Here is an 18,136-nt window from a genome sequence, read left to right as displayed (position 1 = left end):
TTCTAACACTGCAAAGGTATCCAAGATAATTCATAAAGGAGCACAGCTATATTCTAGTAAAGTTTTATTTATGGGCAGTAAATTGGAATTTCATATAGTTTTCATGCATAAGTAAACAGTTTGTGGAATATATAAAAACAGGCAGCAAACTGGATTTGGCCTGCAGGATGTAGTTTCTAGTCCCCTGATTTACTTGAACCAAAATAATATATCCAAAAGACTAAATGCAGAAACAAAGATGACAATCTAGCTGTCTTCTATTAAGCCATATAGTAAAGAAATTTTCAAAAATATAAGACAATGCCACCCTTTCACAATCATTTTATTTTGCAGACTACAGTTATTTTTCTAAAACTATTTATGCTAATAGGTAAAGGGTTAACTATTGCTATTTTTTTAAAAAGTAGTATTTTTTAAATGTAGGGAATGAAAAGGAAGAGGAAAATAAATAAAAATACTAGTTTTAATTTCTAATACTACTTTTCTATACTATTTCTAATACTACTGATGACTCAAAAAGGCTCCAGGGGCTCATGATTTTTAAGAAGGTAAAGGGGTCCTAGAATTAATAAGTTTGAAAAATTATTGCCCTAAAAAATCTAAAAATTATTTCTGGGATAAATTAGTCAAGTCATACACTGCTTCTTTCTAACTTCATATACGGAACAACAAATGGCACCAGGAAAAGAGCAAAGTTCCTTTTCTAGAAACTAACAATCAAGAGCCTGAGAAGTGTTAGATCTGGAAATAAACTGTACCTCCTTCAACTCTGCTTCCTATAAATATTCCAACACAGAGCTTCCCGCCTGCCCATAAACATCAGGCTTCAAGACTATATCCTTTCTGAGTCAGGCATATACTTTTACTTGTGATACGCCAACCTCCTGCTGCAAAACTGTCAACCCTGCCTCCATCCTGATGCTTTTGTGATGCCCGACACCATCAGCGCATCAAGACTGAAAAAAGAAGAGCATAAGCCTATATTACTTTTTAAAAGTTAACTCCCAAAGGACTGCTTATGCAAAAAGTCTTTCCACATACAAAAGTGTGTCTACAGGAGACAGCCAGTATCTAAGCATACTGAGGTATGAATGTTTATAAACAGTGGCAGCACTTTTCATCCTTCTAGCCCTTCAAAGTTCATGGATTCAATTCAGAACCATGTACCTGGGTGAACACCTTTTCTTTCATTAAGAACCTCAGTTCTGTCCTAGATTTATAACTTATCCATCCTAAATTTCTGTTGTTCTTTTGGATTAAACTCAATTATATTAAGAAATGGTATGAAAAATGACTGCCATATACTGTAAATCTCATAGAAACACACATGCTCACACATGCTCCCCACATTAAGATATAGCGCTAAAATATATTCTGTTCCTAAGCAGCAAACAAATCTTCTTGGGAAAGAAGGTTCAAGAGTCCAATTTCATTTAATACTTACACTAGAATAAAACTGTATTACTTATTTAGAATGTACATATATTTTTATAAGAAAAATATATAAAATAAAGCTAAGTGGGTTTGAATGAACATTAAACTTCATGGAAAAGTATCAACAGCGACTTTTTCTTACTTACTTACTTACTTACTTACTTACTTACTTATTTATTTATTTATTTATTTATGGTGCTGGGGATCGAACTCAGGTCCTCGCTCTTGAGAGGCAGGAGGCAGAAACACTGAGCTAAATCCCTGGCCCTTCACACACATTTAAAAGGGATAAGGAATGGGTATGCAGGAAGAAATTAAAGATTGACTTTAAAATAAAATAAGCTTTGTTTTGCCTTGAATGACTTTATGGTCTTCAAAAGCTAACTTCTATTTAAAAAAAGAGCTTATCTTCTCCACAACATTCCACAAAAAGAAACTAGTCAGTAAAAAGGTCTAATAATATAGTGGTACCTTGATTCACAAACTTAACTCTTTCCACAAATGGAGCTGAACGAGAACCAAATCAAATTCACTGTTAGGTTCAACGTTGACCGTATAGGGAAAATTTGATTCAGTTCTCATCTAGTTAGGTTTGTGACCAGAATCTTGGAGAAATGAATTTGTGGCCCAAGTTATCAATGACTATATACAGATTTAGCAGTTTTGATTTAAAAACAAAGTTTTCTCTTTTTAAATATGAAAAGATATGTCCCAATAACGTCTGAAAAGAAATTCACTAAAATTCTATTTATATTTATGACTTTTTATGGTACTAACAAATACCTGACAGCATCTACCATTTAACTCAGCCATTATACTTCAAAGACTACACTTATGGATATTACAGAAGTCCCTATTATCCAAAGACATCTAAAATTGGGAAAGGCCCATTTAAATTAAACTACTTAAAATAAGGACTAGAATTTCATAATGAGAAGAAAGCCATTCAGTTAGGACATTATCTTTAAAACACAGAAAACTGTGGGAATGAGTATAAAGAAGAATGAAAAGATATCCATTTTCTGAGTGTGATTTGGTGGCTAAATTCCAAAGCACTAAATTCCAAAGCAGAGTGCCTATAAGGTTCCAGGCTCTCAGGACACAGCACTGAGCAAGAGGACAAGGCTTCCAATCCCATAAAGTCTCTTATAGGACACAGATACCATTTATTTTTTACTTTTATAACACAAAGAAAAAAAATGGTCACTTCTACAAAAAATTATTAAAGACTGAATTGAAAGACTAATTTCTCCCATGGATGGACTCACTAACCCACTGATATTGAAATCATAATCTTTTAAAGCCCTGTCATAATCCTTGTAGAATATTTCTTCTTCAAGTATTAGCGAGCTTTGTTTGTCATATCTTGGCCAGGATTTGAGTTCTAATTACTACAACAAATTTCATTAATGATGAATCTTTGACATTATTTATTATTCAATTACATTGATGTGCCAATTGTAGTATCTTTCTCTGGAAAGAAATGACATTATATTGTTAACAGTCCTTGTGTGTGTGTTTGTCGGGGTGGGGTGGGGGGTTGAGAAGTAATTCCTTGAGTGGAACGTCAATGGTTTACTCGTATAGAAAAAAGATAAATGTCTATGCATATTCACTGCAGTACTGTTTTAAAGGTAAGCAAAAAAGAAAATTTTAAAAAAATCCAAAATATCCATCTATAAGCAATGGGTTAAATTTAGGTACAGCATTTTATGGAATACCTTGTATGATAAAGAAGGTGGTAACTCTGTATGTGATGAAGTAAAAAGATGTCTGTCCAATACTATAAGGAAAAAAGTAAAAGATTTATAATATAATTACACTCATATACAAACATAAATCTCTCTATATGTAGGCTATTATGTCAATTTTTAAAATGAATATAAAAGGAACTCTTAACAGTGACTAATTTATACAAAGGAAGTCTGAAGTCTGGATTTCCAGTAAACCATTCATGCAAAATCGTAAGTGCCTACTATTCCCTGGCTTTTAAAAATATTCAAGTTACAAGTATTGCTTAGACGGGCCGGGAATTTAGCTCAGCAGTTTGGTGGCCTGCCTTGCAAACTCAAGGACCCGAGTTCCATCCCTGGTACCAAAAAAAAAAAAAAAAAAAAAGAAGTATTGCTTAGAGTTTGAGGAACCTATGTTACAAATCTTAGGAACAACAATGAAACATATGCCCACATTTACTGTGTTGACTAGGGAGAAGGAGACACAAACAGTTAACACACTTCTTTCCCTCTTGCACCATCTCAAATGGATTGCTGCTGAGTTGCTCCTGTGAGCGGGATAGTGTGGAGACAGAAAACAGCCAAAAACCACTCACTCAGTCATTTAGTCATTTCAAAAATGAGAACATCTACTTATGTATACAGTGTCCTACTAGGTAGTAGCATAATGAACAAAAACAATTCACTTACTACCTCCCAGAAGCTTCTAGTCACATTCAAGAGAGAAAGACAAATACATATATTAAAAAAAAAAAAAATCACAAAGATGAATATAAAATTGCAACTGTGCTACAAAGGAGAAGACTCTTTGTAGACTACAGTGTTTAAGATGTACAGCATCTTGACAAGTCTGTTTTTTCTCAAGGCACAGTTATGTAGTAGGCTAGAAGGTCATCTTAATTTTTTAAAGATGATAAACATTTTTTTTTTTTTTTGGTACTGGGGATTGAACTTGGGTCCTTGCACTTGCAAGGCAAGAAGATAAACATTCTTAAAAGATAAACATTTTTATTTTAATTCAACATTAGAAGCTGTCACTACAAATGAAGTTTAGCATGATTTCTTATATAAGACAACAAAAACCAAGTTTCCCTTTAAATTTACTTTAATATGACAAATTCAGTGGTGGTATTATATATTAAGTATTTTAACTCAGGTCTATGTAAGTACTTCTACTGATCTATGAGTTTTAGTTGTTCTGTTTTATCTATTTAATCCCATAAATCTGTTCAAATTGGGAAAAATACACATTTACTCATATTTACTACATATTTGTATTATAGCAAGGAGCTGTAATTCAAGTCACTACTGTTTACCACCTACTTGCTTCTAGGCAATCAATTGGGGATTGAACTCAGGGCCTCCGGCAGTTAGACAAAAGCTGAATCACTGAGCTATATTTTGGGCCCGTTAAGAGGTTTAAATTCTGAGTACAGGATATTTACAGAGGTAATATTTTAGTATACCTCACCATTACAAACCTAAGATGATAAATTGCTACATTCCCAAAGGTAGAAAAATACTTCAAAAATCGTATTTTGAAATCATACATATTTAGCATTATTTCAGCATATAACTTTTTTTTTTTCCCTGAGTTTATTCGTACATTCTAGGTATACAGTACAGTTACATTCATTACTGGGATCTTGTACCTTTCCATGACAGGTCTTGGTTCTCATTTTTTCCCCATGTCCCTGCCCTCCCTTCACCCGTTCCTTCTCTCCCCCTTTACAAACACTTCATTTCCATTTTTTTCATTTTCTATTTTTTTCTTTTCCCTTATTCCCTTTCCCCTACACTTCCCACTTTCCCTACACCTTTAGGCCCTTTCTTCCTATTTCACATTGTCAATTATATCATTATCAGCCTACAATTGTTACTGAGCAATTTAGTATGCACCTGGCAGTGCTTGATCTTGAGAATATGATACATCCTTTCCCCCCAAAGAGTTCAAAGGACACTGGTAGAAAAGGGGAAGAAACAGGATTCAGTGTATTATGCTGTATCATAAACAGCATGTAGAAGATATTGTGAGAGATCAAAGAAACTTCTAGTGAAAAAGGTTTCAAAGAGAAGATGTTTAAATATCACCACTAGTCAAAAACAAGAATGAAAACAAAAAAACCGTATTTGGATATTCTCATAACTGTCAGGTACAGATACTTATAATGAGTTTTACAGACAGTGACTGAACCACAATGAAATGGGATTAACTTTTATATTTAAGGGACTTAGTGGCAAATGAAATCTCAGATTTATGATAAGTGGAATAAAAAGTATATTGACTATTCCACTCCAAAATTAACAAAATTTCAAAATTTATCATTATTAAATAGGCAAAAACCAAATTTGAGTCCAACAATTCAAAAATTTACAATAACTTTAATCAGAAAACCATTTATTATGTAGGAAGGGGAAAAATTATCAGAGTCTGTGACACCTTTAAAATTAGAGCAACAGCCTGCAGACATGTGCCAAGAAAATACCAGTCTTCGTTATATTTAACTAATAGGTATATAATTAGACAAAATAATAAATGCCCAGAAAAGAAGTTCTTTCAGCCTGAAAATTGAGGCAGTTCATGAAATTTACAAAGCAACTGATTTTATTTAAATTACAGGAAAAAGAAGAGCACTTCTACATGCAAAAGCCAGGTTCATTTATCTGAATGCAACTGATGGGAGAAACTGACAAGCCTCTAGAAAATTCAGAATATTAAACCTGACTTAAATAATTTCCTTTCATTAATAGGTTATCAGTTTTCAAAGGCTTAACATCTATGAAAACTCTAGACAAAAGGCCGCCAGTTTTTTTCTTCCTTTTGGCCACACGTGGCTGAAACCCAGGGCCTCCTGGTGCTATGCAAGTTCTCTACCATGGAGCTACATCCCCAGTCTCAAGGCCCAATTTTTAAACTGAACTATATCCTCACCTCTTTCAGTTCTGAGAGAGGAGTTCCCTAAGTCTCTAGGTTGCCCAGAATGCCCTCAAACTTGAGATCCTCCTGCCTTGGCTTCCCATTATGCTGGTATATTTTTTTAAATTGACTGAAAAAAAAACAAACAAACAAGTTTCATCTATTTAGCTTATTCTAATGGCGAAGCTATGTGCTCTTGGTGACATATCTCAGCCATTAAGCTAAACTTTAATATCTATCTTTATTTGATTTTCAGAATCAAGAATTATATTTATCAAGGCATACAACCAGCAACCTTAAGCTTCCAATCTTACCTGCTGCATCTTCCAAATCAATCAGTTTGGGCATTAAACTTTCAGGAAGCTTTTCTGGTAAGTCGTAGCCATTCTTCCTAGCAACCACCAGATGAAAGGCAGCACAAAACTCATCCAGTGTCAATGCCCCATCTTTATCAAAGTCTGAGAGCTCCCTAGAAGACAAACTTATTATGAATATAACTACATTCTGCTTGGGATTCCTTTATTTCTCAAAGAGGAAAGAGTATATTCCTCAAGAAAGTTCAAAAAAAAACACAAGTTTTAAAAATCTCATTAAAGAAAAGATGTGTAATAAAATAAATATATCAAAATGTTAACTGCAGAATCTAGATGGTGCCATCTGGTTGCTTCTGGTATGTTTCTTTCAACTTTCCTATGTACTTGAAATTCTCCTAATAAAATGACAAAAAAAAAAAAAAAGTCCCCAATAATTAAGGTCACCAAAAAATGACTTTTAAACCCATATGCATTTTTAGGAATATATTATATTTGAAGGAAGTTATATGAAACAAAGTCACAGAAATTATTTAAAGTATTGTTCTCATTGCTATCAAACTTCACATATGCACATGAAAGCACAGAAAGGCTTGATACAAACTATAGCTTCCCCATCCTGCTATCCCTGTCTTTTCCTAGATGCAAGGTAACAATTTTTTTTTAAATTTATGGCCTTAAACTATAAAAGCATGTATATATTTCCAGTTCTTGACTTTTAAATTTTAAGCATTATCTATCTACCTCCTACTACAGTACATTATTGCTATTAAAGCCTATTACCAAAATAATTTAGAATATAGAGAACATTGATACAAAGTAGATACAAAGTTTATTTGATAATTGTTTTTAAAAAGTAACTTCTGATTGTAATTTCTGTTCCAATGGCCAATTCCAATTACATGGCAGCTATCCTGCAAGTCTTAATCCATTTTTACCATGGAAGTTAAGTGCTTTTCTTAAACATAGAACTTGGCTTGGGAACGCATACAAGGAATTTCTGTACTGGCATTACTTCTTTCTTTCTAGAGAGAGAACTAGCTGCTCTAAGGCCATAATGAGTTCTGAGAGAACATTTTTGAAGACATGAGTACCAGTTTATTTCAGGTTCTAAAATCTACCTGCTGTGAATTCCTTTGAAACAACTCACATTACCCAACTAATGATATACCAAACTTACCAAATATGAGAAAGTTCAAGAATAGGAAGTTTTGATTTTGTAAAAAACTCTTTAGCTGCAGATCCTGAAATATTAAAACAGTGTTACTAAATGTTATTCTAAATGTAGAGAACAAGAATAGAACTTGAGGTAAAAGTTTTAGACTCTTCTTTCAATGTAAAAAAATAGCTTTGTAATGTGACTACGTCATGCTTTTGGTCTCCAGTGACTATACTCTTTTTAGACAATTATCTTGAGAATTAATGATCTTCTGTAATTAAAATCTAGGAGCAATAAAACAATGTTTTTGAGATTATGAAGTTGAGACTATGTCCTGTCTCATCTAGAAGAACTGTTTCCAACAACTCACCTGGAATAAATCCGTTTAGATCAGGCTGAATGGTTTTAAACTGATTTATATAATACTGTCTTTGTTCATCTGTTATTTTCCAGGGATCATCATAACTACTGGATTGCCTACGAATTTCATTGGCAGTTGTAGCTGAGGCTACAGTTCGTACTGTTGTCTGGTCCTGCAATGAAACATTTTTTTTCCTCAGTACAATATCTATCTATATGACTAAATGGACCAAGATTGCTAGGTTACTTATCCTTAAAAGTAAAACTTACTTTTTTGTGGATATTTAAAATGAAGCAAACCACATATTTATTATATGTCAGGTTATTGGATATGTTTTTGCACGATGATTATATAAACATGTAGTATGACAGCAATTATGTAAGCAACAGAAAAGTTATGAAAAATGTGCTAAAAAAGCCAAGCAAATATATTCTCAGATGCAGAAATCCTTCAAAACTTCATTAGGGAATTAGAAAGTCAGCCAAACCTTTAGTGAAACATCCAGTGACAACAGACTTAAAAATAATGGCATGGAAAAGAGTTCTAGATTTTTAAGAATGAGTGACTTACATTTATAAAGTCTGCAACAGCAAAATATAAAAACAATGACTGCAGCAATACTCTGAATGAAGCAAATAAAAATGCAATACCAATAAAATGTCACACCTGGACAGAAGCAGGATGCATGGTTAAAAGAGTACTGGTTGGTGGAGTATCTGCAAAACTGACCCAGTTTTCTTGAGGGGGAGGTGGAGAGTGCCCGGACCACACTGTGTCACCAGCAGAAGAACCTAAAAGGAGAATGTGTGAACATACTGACTCACATTTGAAGAAAACGTTATTAAATCTGTATTTAGGACTGTTACAAACGACCATATAAAAGTTCTTTCAAACTCTAATTTTCAAAAAATGCAACAATATCCAAATGTAAACTGTTCTGTTCAATTAAAAATTATACCTCATTTAAAACTTTTTAGTTGTTTTATGATGTGTTAATACTTATTCTAGAAAATAATTATTCACTTTACCCTCACAGAATTTGGTATCCATAAGCCTTTGTCTAAGCATCACAGATACAAATAAATGTAAGCACTACTTTTGAAAGTATATACCTTATACAAATTCTCGTAACTGGCTTTAGCTTCTCTTTGATTAACTCACAATTAAAAATTGTCTTGGAGGTTACTCTTCAAAGATTATTATCAAGTTTCCTTCAATTTACAATCCTAAATAGCTAGTATTTCTAAAGAACATGTATATACCTGATTGTGCTTCACCAAAAGGAGACCAAAATGGCCCAGGTCCTGCAAGAGGCCTTTCATTGTTGCCCCCACTGGAATGACGGTTGTGTTTCCTCCATGTGTGTGGAGAAGTCGGTGGTGACTGCTGTGGTGAAACTATTGGGGATGCAGGTTCCTAGAAACAATATTACTATTTTAAAATTTCACTTTTAAGGAAACAATTTCATTATTAAATTAAATTTACAGTATTTACATTCAATTATTAACTTGCAAATTATTAATTAATCAGGGCAAACATTTACATAGGGTATCAACTGTAACATTTCCAAGTGTGTGATTACCTGTTGATCTGCAGATGCTCGAGGCTGAACTGCATCATGGCTTATGGATCCCTTTTTCACCTGTCCCCTGCCAGGTGGAGGGGGAATCACACCAGAATAAGATCCTTGATTTTCAGAGTCTGAAGAATATGAGGCTGCATGGCGAGATTCTTGCTCATTCTTTGAAGCAACGAATCTTGGCAGAGGAAGATCTTTTACTGTTAATCACAAAAATAATTACAGGTTGAGTATTCTACCTAACCGAAATACTAGGGGTGAGAAATATTTCAGATTTCAGAGTTTTTCAGAATTTGGAATGTTTGCATACAGACTTTACAGGTTGAGCACTCCTACACCAAAAACCCAAAATCTGAAATGTTCCAAAATCTTATTTGGATGTCATGCTAGTGCTCCAGTTTTAGATTTTGGATCTCAGATTAGGAATGCTCAACTTGTATTATGTTAAAATGAAACAGGACATACATATTGAAAAGTAAAGAGCAGAATTAAATATTAGAATTTTTGCAAAACCTGACACAGAAACATGCTGGGGATTGATTTAGCTCAGTGGTTTCGCTGCCTGCCTCCCAAGCACAAGGACCCAAGTTCAATCCCTGGTACCAAAACAAAACAAAACAAAACAAAAAAAACTGACAGAAACAACAGACACAAAGAACACTTAAGACTACAACATTCAGGCCATTATTCCCCATAGATTATTTAGGGAGACCCTTGCCTAAAAAGTAGTAAAACCAGATTCTCTTCTAAGGGCTACGGTAATGGTATCTATATTAAATGTCCACTGAATGTCTAAACTTATGTTTGCTACTTTATACTCCTCTCATCTCATAAGCACATCAATCTTGCAAAGTTCCTATTTACACATTAAAAAAAAACAAAAACAAAGCTCTAAGACTGCCAAGGGCACACAGATAATAACTGACAAGATGTAAACCAAGGAGAGTCAGACTCCTAGGCCTAGTCTGCTTCTGCTCATACTGAATCTCTAGAGTAATTTAGAGCAGTCAGTAAACCACAAAATATATCAGTAAGTATGAGACTAGTAAATTTAGGCATTTTCATAAAGGAACTTCCAGAAAATACCTATTCATTTTCAAGGTAAAGTATACTTCCCTCTACTAAATGGTTCTCTCCCCCTACCTCAACTGCTACTGGGCAGTAGGACCTCTTGCATGCTACGCAAACATTCTCCCACTGAGCTATATGACTAAGTCCTCTTTCACCTCCTTTTACAACCTCCATATAAAGGAAGTGAACGACTATGTTTATTTATTATACATATAAAAGAATTCAAAGTTACCTGAAAAAAATGTAAACTCTCACATTAGAAGGTGCCTAATCAGAGGTCCACAATAAAAACCTCTAAATGATCAAAAAATTGAGCTAATGCTTAAAAATATAAAAATCTTAATATTACAAACCTTGTTTTCCCTTTTCTCTATGAAAACTACAGAAACCACCATACTTAAGAAACTATATTTACAGAATGTCTACTTTCTTCCATCAACCAGACTCCAAATAATTGGAAAAAAAAATGATCCATGATGATATTTGTAAGGTGGTTAGATATCTGTAACTAGGTTTCCATCTTCCAATATTTTAATACTGTATCAATCAATCAAAAAGTTTTTAGTTAACTGATACTTTCTAATTTAAAAATGGAGCCTCCATAGCTTTCCCCCTTTCCTTCAAACACCCCAGCAATATGTTTATTATATTAGAAAAGAGAAAAATAAGGAAGCTCTATACAGAGATGTTCACTACAATTTAACACTAACTTTGATAAATTACCTAAATTCTAAGGAAATGTTAGTAAATTCTGAAAAATTGCCATTTGAACACACACCATCATCAAATATATATGATATAGGACCAGGGATTTAGCTTAATGACACCATCCCAAGTGCAAGGTCCTGAGTTCAATCCCCAGTATTAAAAAAATATATATACATACAGACACACACATACGATATACATATTCTATGTTATAATAGATATAAGACAGACTTACTTTTCTCTGAGAAATTACATCCTATTGCCTAACATTATAAATATCACTATGAAATCAGAAACTCAAAAGTTCTATTGACTCAAATGTCATTTGTAATTAGAAGACTATTCTCATTCCAGTTACCAGTGTATTACATATACATTACATTTATATTACATATACATATAAATACATACCTGTATTTATACTTTCTACTCTTAATGGAAACCCAGACTGGGCAACAGCTACAAGTTTCAAAGCAATGTAGAACTGACTTCTTCCAAAATAACCAAGTCGGGTTGCACCACAAAGCTCCATAATCTGGAAGAGAACACATTACCTTAAAACTTATGCCAAAATTCTCCATTCAAAACTATGCAGCTAGCCAACTTGAAAGTAACGTCTCCAAAAACACTTATCTAATGTATGATGTTATATTTTCAACTGACAACCAATTTCTAGTTCTTGAAAACAAAAAGCCACAGATAGGCTTTGCAATAAGATTATCATTCTCCTCTTGATCAAAGTCCATGTAATAAGCAGTTCTATTAGAATTTTATTTCCTTCAAAGTTTCTCTTTTTAAAGAAAGAATACACCACCCACACTCTTTATCATAAGCACTGTGCATATAACAGTTCCACACAGCCAATAGGCTATATTGCAGAGTTATTGAAAGCAATAGTCATAAAATGATGTAACATGGGAGATATGCTAAGCAAGATACATGATCTTAACCACAAAAACACAAATTTGGAAACTATCAAAATTCTATCAGCTATTAGCTATAACCTATAGTTATAGGTGAGATTAAAAGTGGGAGTTTTTGCTACTAATTTCTTAACTGTACTTATATGGTTTATATGGTTTTTTTTGGTATTGGGGATTGAACTCAGGTCCTTGCGTTTGCAAGGCAGGCGGCAGAACCACTGAGCTAAATCCCCGGTCCAATATGGCTTTTCTTTAAAACAAGTTTTGTTTGTTCTCTTCCCTTTTTCTACCCATGAAAGCTTCTAAGGATCTACACTGATCAGATAAGACATCCAACAAGTATCTCAGGACTAGATACTACAAGTAAATACAGTGGTGCCTCAGTTCACAAACTTAATTTATTCCACAATTCCAGGTAGGTGGCTGCATTCATGTTTGTCACCTGATGTAGAGTATGAGCACAGAAGCAAATTTTTGCTGAATACTTCTGTTTGCCAACTGAATTGTTCATGAGCTATTGCTGTTCAGACTCAACAAAGATGATTTCAAATTGTGGTATCTATACTCAAAAAAGTGGAGTAGATTTGTATTACACAGACGTTATGAATTTGTCTTAAAATAAGCACTATATTTCACTGTCACTTGTCCAATATACAAATTCTTGTATATTTAACACATTCATGATGCGGCTGTAGTAATCTGTATGTCTCGCTGCCAGGCTGCTTGAACCAGTGGTGGTACCATGTTGCAGGATGAAGAGTCATGCATATATCACCTGTGGTTCAGGCTGGTGGGAATGTGTTAAGCTATCTTTGTTTTCCTGTAACATTCAAATCAAGGTAAAGTACCTTTGAGATGTTGTAAAACTAAGTCAGAAGAAAAGTATTTACAGAACTATAAAAATAGCACCTATCAATGATTAAACAATGCTATCACAACACTACTAACCCCAAAAAGAAAAGTCATGTCTGTTGACTGATCATCAGCACTGGTAAGAACTGCTGGTTCTGCCATAAAGGGATACACTTCTTCGGAAATTTAAAGGGGCAAAGGAAATTTTAAAAGGCAGGTTATATCATTAAGGGTGCTGTGAAGAAAAGAAGGCAGAATTAACAAAAGTTAGTTAACAAAAGGCTACATAACCTTGCAGGCCATGCATGCATTTTTATTGTGGTCACTTCTTCAGCTCCTCTTTTCTGCGTACCTGTTGTCTTTGGAGGGGTCATTACATATCTTAGATATGTTGATAAATAAAGCATAGCATCAAAAACATGCCAGTTATATGCAGATACAAGGAAGACCCAAAAAGAAAAGTCACAGTAGCTGGTTGACACTCAGGGGAAGATAGCCAGGGAATGGTTAGAAAGGAGGAGGTGGTGTTCAAGGGAAAGCCAGAATCTTGCTTTTAAAATGTGCTATTTATTTAAAGCTTGAGTTTGTTAGCTATGTGCATTTGTTCCTTTTCCTGTGAATTATCCAACTTGTCCTCTACTGATTTTAAAATGAGTTATGAGTCTTCTCTATTCATTTTAAGCTTTATTATATCATGAATATTGACCTCCAAATGCCATGGAATTCATTCATTCATTTGCTCTGTGCCCATTATGTACATGTGGCTCAAACATGAAGGAAAAGGTCAGGGGCAGAAGAGTGGCTGTTCACGTAGCGAGGTGAAGCCTGGGTTGGGGAGGAAGGATGGAGTAAAGACGAAGACGCTTCCCATTTTTCAAAACCTAAAACAGATGTTAATTTTATCATGTGCATTTTGAGTAGAAACTTAAAAGATCATGTATTTTTCTCTTTGTTCTGTTAATATGTATATCAATACAGTACCCAACAGGAAACTATCTCTTGAATTTTTTAATGAATTTTACTTAGTCAAGATGTATCTCTCTAAATTCGAATTTTTAACCACTATCCTAAAACAAACTTTAAAAAAACGCAATCCGTTAAGTTTGGCATTGGTGTTATGTTGGCTCTGTAAGCCAAACTAGCAAATCTTGTTTTTTCCTCTGTTCTGAAATATTTTAAATAGATCAGAAATTAACCAGACACTAGTGTGTGCCTGTATTTCCCACACTCTGGGAGGCGGAGGCAGGAACACTACAAGCTTAAACCCAGCCTGGAAAACTTACTGAGACCTTGTCTCAAAACTTAGATAAATAAAAAAGGGCAGGTGATATAGGCCAGTGCAAAAGACTTGGGTCTAATGTACAACAGCAACAAAAATTATGTGTTCCATGAATATTTGAAAGCATTCACAACACTTTCCTATTATTTGAAATAAACTATTTTTTCTATGTCTAAAATATCTGATAATTCCCTAAAGACATCACCTCCAAATCTTGAAATTTATTGGTTCAGCATCAACAAAGTAGTCTGATTCTTTTAATTTCCTCTTAATCTTAATTATTCATATTTGTGTGCACACTCAGTCTTTCTCAGGCACAGTTAGTTATCTGACCACAAAGAACACTTGAAGCACTTGTTAGGGTAGAGATTCCCAGACCACTCAGTAGATCACTAATTCACCTATGAAAGCCAGGGCCAGTTGGTGGTTGCTGGAATACTAGTGATAGCTACTAAATATTAAACTTTCTTTTATTTTCTTTTTGAGACAGGGTCTTGTGATGTGGTTCAGGCCGGCCTTGAACTCACTATGTAGCCCAGACTGGCCTCTAACCCATGACAATCCTCCTGGCTCAGCCTCCTGAGTGCTGGGATTACAGACATGCACCACCACACCTGGGTAAGCTTTATTTTCATAACAAGGTCTATATGACCATGGTAAAAATAAATGGTACTTAAGGATACAGAATTAAAAGTTCCTATAGTCTCATTAGAATTAACGATTCCTTTCATATGTTCTAATTTTTTCTGTATGTATATAAGCATACAAGCACATATACCATAAATATTTTAGTCACACTGTATGATTTTATTGTATTAAAGATCTGTGTATATCAGCACACATAGGTCCTTCTCTCTTTTTTAGCTATCATTCCACTGTATGAATGTACTTATCACAAATTAACCAATCACCGACTGAGGGACATGAAAGTTTTTCCAGTGTCCTTATTAGAAATAATACTATAACTATCTTATGCATGTATCTTTTGTGTATAACTGTAGGACAAAATTCTAGAAATAGAAAAAATTTTAAAATATGTCACAAATACTCAAACTTTAATTATAACATCTTACTGACCAGCACAATCCTGGCTGCTTAGCCTGAGACAACAGAGAAATTAATGTTGCCACTGACTTTATTAGTTTCAGAAATAAATACTTGCCCTAGATAAGTTAGTAATGACTTTATTTTCTAAATGTTCTTTTCCATAATGTTTATCAAAAAGCCATTAAGGGCCACAGATGTAGCTCAGTGGTGCTGTGCCTGCCTGGCAAGTGAAAGGTCCTGAGTTCAATCCCCAGTAAAGGGGGTGGGGGACACGAGTAGTAAAAGCCATTAAATAGACTTTGTTTTGTTGTTGTTTTGTGAGATAGGGTCTTGCTATGTAGCTCAGGCTGGCCTTGAATTTGCTGCAATCCTCCTGCCTCAGCCTCATGAGTGCTGAGATTACAGGCATATGCCACCACTCCTGGCACATAGTTCATTTTAATACCTGTACAGATCAATGACAATCATTATTTATAATACTTATTATATTTATGGAGCCTGGGCTACATAGTGAGTTCAAGGCCGACCTGAAACACATCACAAGACCCTCTCATATTCAGTAGCTATCACTAGTATCCCAGCAACCACCAACTGGCCCTGGATTTCATAAGTGAATTAGTAATCTATTAATTGCTATATCATCTGCAGTGTTTTTAACAAATTATACAGCTTCATTGAGACTCGATTTCCTCAAATGTAAACGGAAGAAAATAATATGTTTCCTCATTTGGTTGCTGTCAGGATTCAATGTAACTATTTAATAAAGCGCTTCAATGGTGTCTGGTCCACAAAGATCATTACTATTACTTTTCATTTACTACCTTACGCTTTGTGGATTTTAAATAGTTAGGTACCTTAGAGAAAGACTAAGTCATTCTTCAGTACCATATTTTTCTGAGACCTCAAAATTGATGACTTTAAACAGGAACAGGGATTCTGTTAGATCTTGTGTGTGTGGACTAGGGAATAAACCCAGGGCCTTGTGCACGCTGAACACACACTCTATCATGGAACTACACTCCCAGGTGGATTTTATTATAACTAAAATATAAGTTGCTATCACGCCTTCATAACTATTCTGAACATCCAGTTTAAGCAACACAAATTAGTACATATACAATAATTTAATTACAAACTCAGGACCTTTAAGAAAACATGCAATGGGGCTGGGGATTTGGCTCAGTGGTGCCACCACCTGCCTCACAAGCACAAGGTCCTGAGTTCCATCCCCAGTACAAAAAAAAAAGCAATGTTTTTCTTTAACATAATGGATTATCACTGTTAACACAGTTTTTGTTTTTTTTGTAATAATTTGTGACTTTCCCCTTGTTGCCAAGATATTTTTTGCTGTATCAGCAGCCTGTTGCTTTCTGCTTTGTATGCCATGGATTTAGAAATAGAAATTAAGTTTTTAAAACTATATAAAACAAGAATAAATAGTTCTTTATAATGACCCAAAGAATTTTCCAATGAGCAAAGTACATGAGCAGTATTTTTAATATCCAGATATATGTAAGGGTAGGGGAACTAATATTTAGTGAACAGACATATAAATATACTACATAGTGGTAAATATTCAAGGTAGTCCCATTTAATCCTTAAAAACAATGGAATGGAATTGGTGTGATCATTATATGAGAAAGAAAGAGAATTAGAATGACCAAGTAACTTGCCGAAGGCCAAATTTATGCCTTTCTCTACCTTTTGATAAGAGCAGTTAAAGCACAGGCAAGCTCTCTACTGCTGTGCTCTGAATATGAGGATGGAGGAGAGGCTAACAACAGTAGGCTATATAAAATTAATTTCTTATTTAAGGTGAGAAAAGACCAAAGTAAAGTACATGTCAATTACTGGTATATTCTTGAATTCATAAGCTGAATCACAGAACATGAGACTCAAAAAAAGGGGAATACAATGAAACTATATATAATATGGCAATAGGATCACCTCAGTTAATGTCAAAATAGGAATTTTAAAAGGGAAGTTTTACTAAAAAGTTTAACAATAAAATATAAAAGAAAATAAGATCTTGCTTTTCTAGTCATCAGGTTAAAAAGTGAGATTCCTCTGGTACTTCCAATATTATAAAGATTCTTTGGGTTAAGTGAAACTGGGTCAGTAGTATGTCTATCTTTGTTGATGGCTTAAAAGCCTGGACAACTTGGTCCACCCATTTTCCTTGAAGGGGACAGGCATATCTTTCCTGTCTGAGAGTCACTTTAAATTCTACGGTTCTACTAACTTGTTAGACTAGTCCCTATAATTCTGTGCCTCCCCACTAACATAGGAGTATCTGTAATGGAAATTCATGTCTACTAGGAAGAAGGGAATAATTAAAATAACCTGCTGTTACGAGTTTGTTATCCTACTTAATGCCCAGAAAAATATTCTTAATGTTGGCTACCATTGTCCTCATTTCAAAGGAAAACAAAAACATGGATGACAAAGGGCAAAACCAAGTTTCAAGCCAGGGTAGTCTGAGTCCAAAGTCTCTCCACTCTCAGCTACATTCAGGTCACAGACAGAGCTCTAATCCCAGTGTGCTAATGGAGTCACCCTTCCAAAGAACACCAGTCAAGTTAAAAGTACTATAGCTGAGTCAACTAAAAAAAATTACAGCTCCTTTGGAGATTTTATTATGCATTTTTAGCCTATATGAGGCACTAAAAAGTACTACAAACAAGCCCCCTTTTCATTGAATGTTTATTAAAAGGCTTCAGAACCAGTGGTCCACATATCACATGCTCTGGACAATACTGAGG

The 18,136-nt window shown here is 34.4% G+C and overlaps 1 protein-coding gene across 9 annotated transcripts in view; it reads right to left on the bottom strand.

Moving 5' to 3' along the window:
• The window catches only part of Reps1 (RALBP1 associated Eps domain containing 1), a 42,813-nt gene extending 29,588 nt beyond the window's left edge, over positions 1–13,225 (bottom strand). For 8 of the 9 annotated variants that reach the window (XM_010626592.3, XM_019207802.2, XM_010626593.3 and 5 more), the window contains exons 1-8: positions 13,145–13,225; positions 11,685–11,808; positions 9,498–9,694; positions 9,178–9,331; positions 8,582–8,706; positions 7,925–8,087; positions 7,576–7,639; positions 6,399–6,553 (exon numbers count right to left, since the gene is read on the bottom strand). In XM_010626592.3, coding sequence (XP_010624894.3) covers positions 6,399–6,553; positions 7,576–7,639; positions 7,925–8,087; positions 8,582–8,706; positions 9,178–9,331; positions 9,498–9,694; positions 11,685–11,808; positions 13,145–13,210 — 1,048 coding nt within the window. In that variant the 5' untranslated portion in view covers positions 13,211–13,225. The remainder of the gene's footprint in view (positions 1–6,398; positions 6,554–7,575; positions 7,640–7,924; positions 8,088–8,581; positions 8,707–9,177; positions 9,332–9,497; positions 9,695–11,684; positions 11,809–13,144) is intronic. The other variant, XM_033763265.1, reaches the window with a different exon arrangement.
• Positions 13,226–18,136: the final 4,911 nt, after the last annotated feature.

Source organism: Fukomys damarensis, unplaced genomic scaffold, assembly GCF_012274545.1.
Source record: "Fukomys damarensis isolate Sample0158 unplaced genomic scaffold, DMR_v1.0_HiC HiC_scaffold_14, whole genome shotgun sequence".
In the NCBI taxonomy this organism is placed as follows: Eukaryota; Metazoa; Chordata; class Mammalia; order Rodentia; family Bathyergidae; genus Fukomys; species Fukomys damarensis.
The sequence above is the reverse complement of the archived record's forward strand: the minus strand, read 5'-3'. Positions and strand labels throughout refer to the sequence as shown.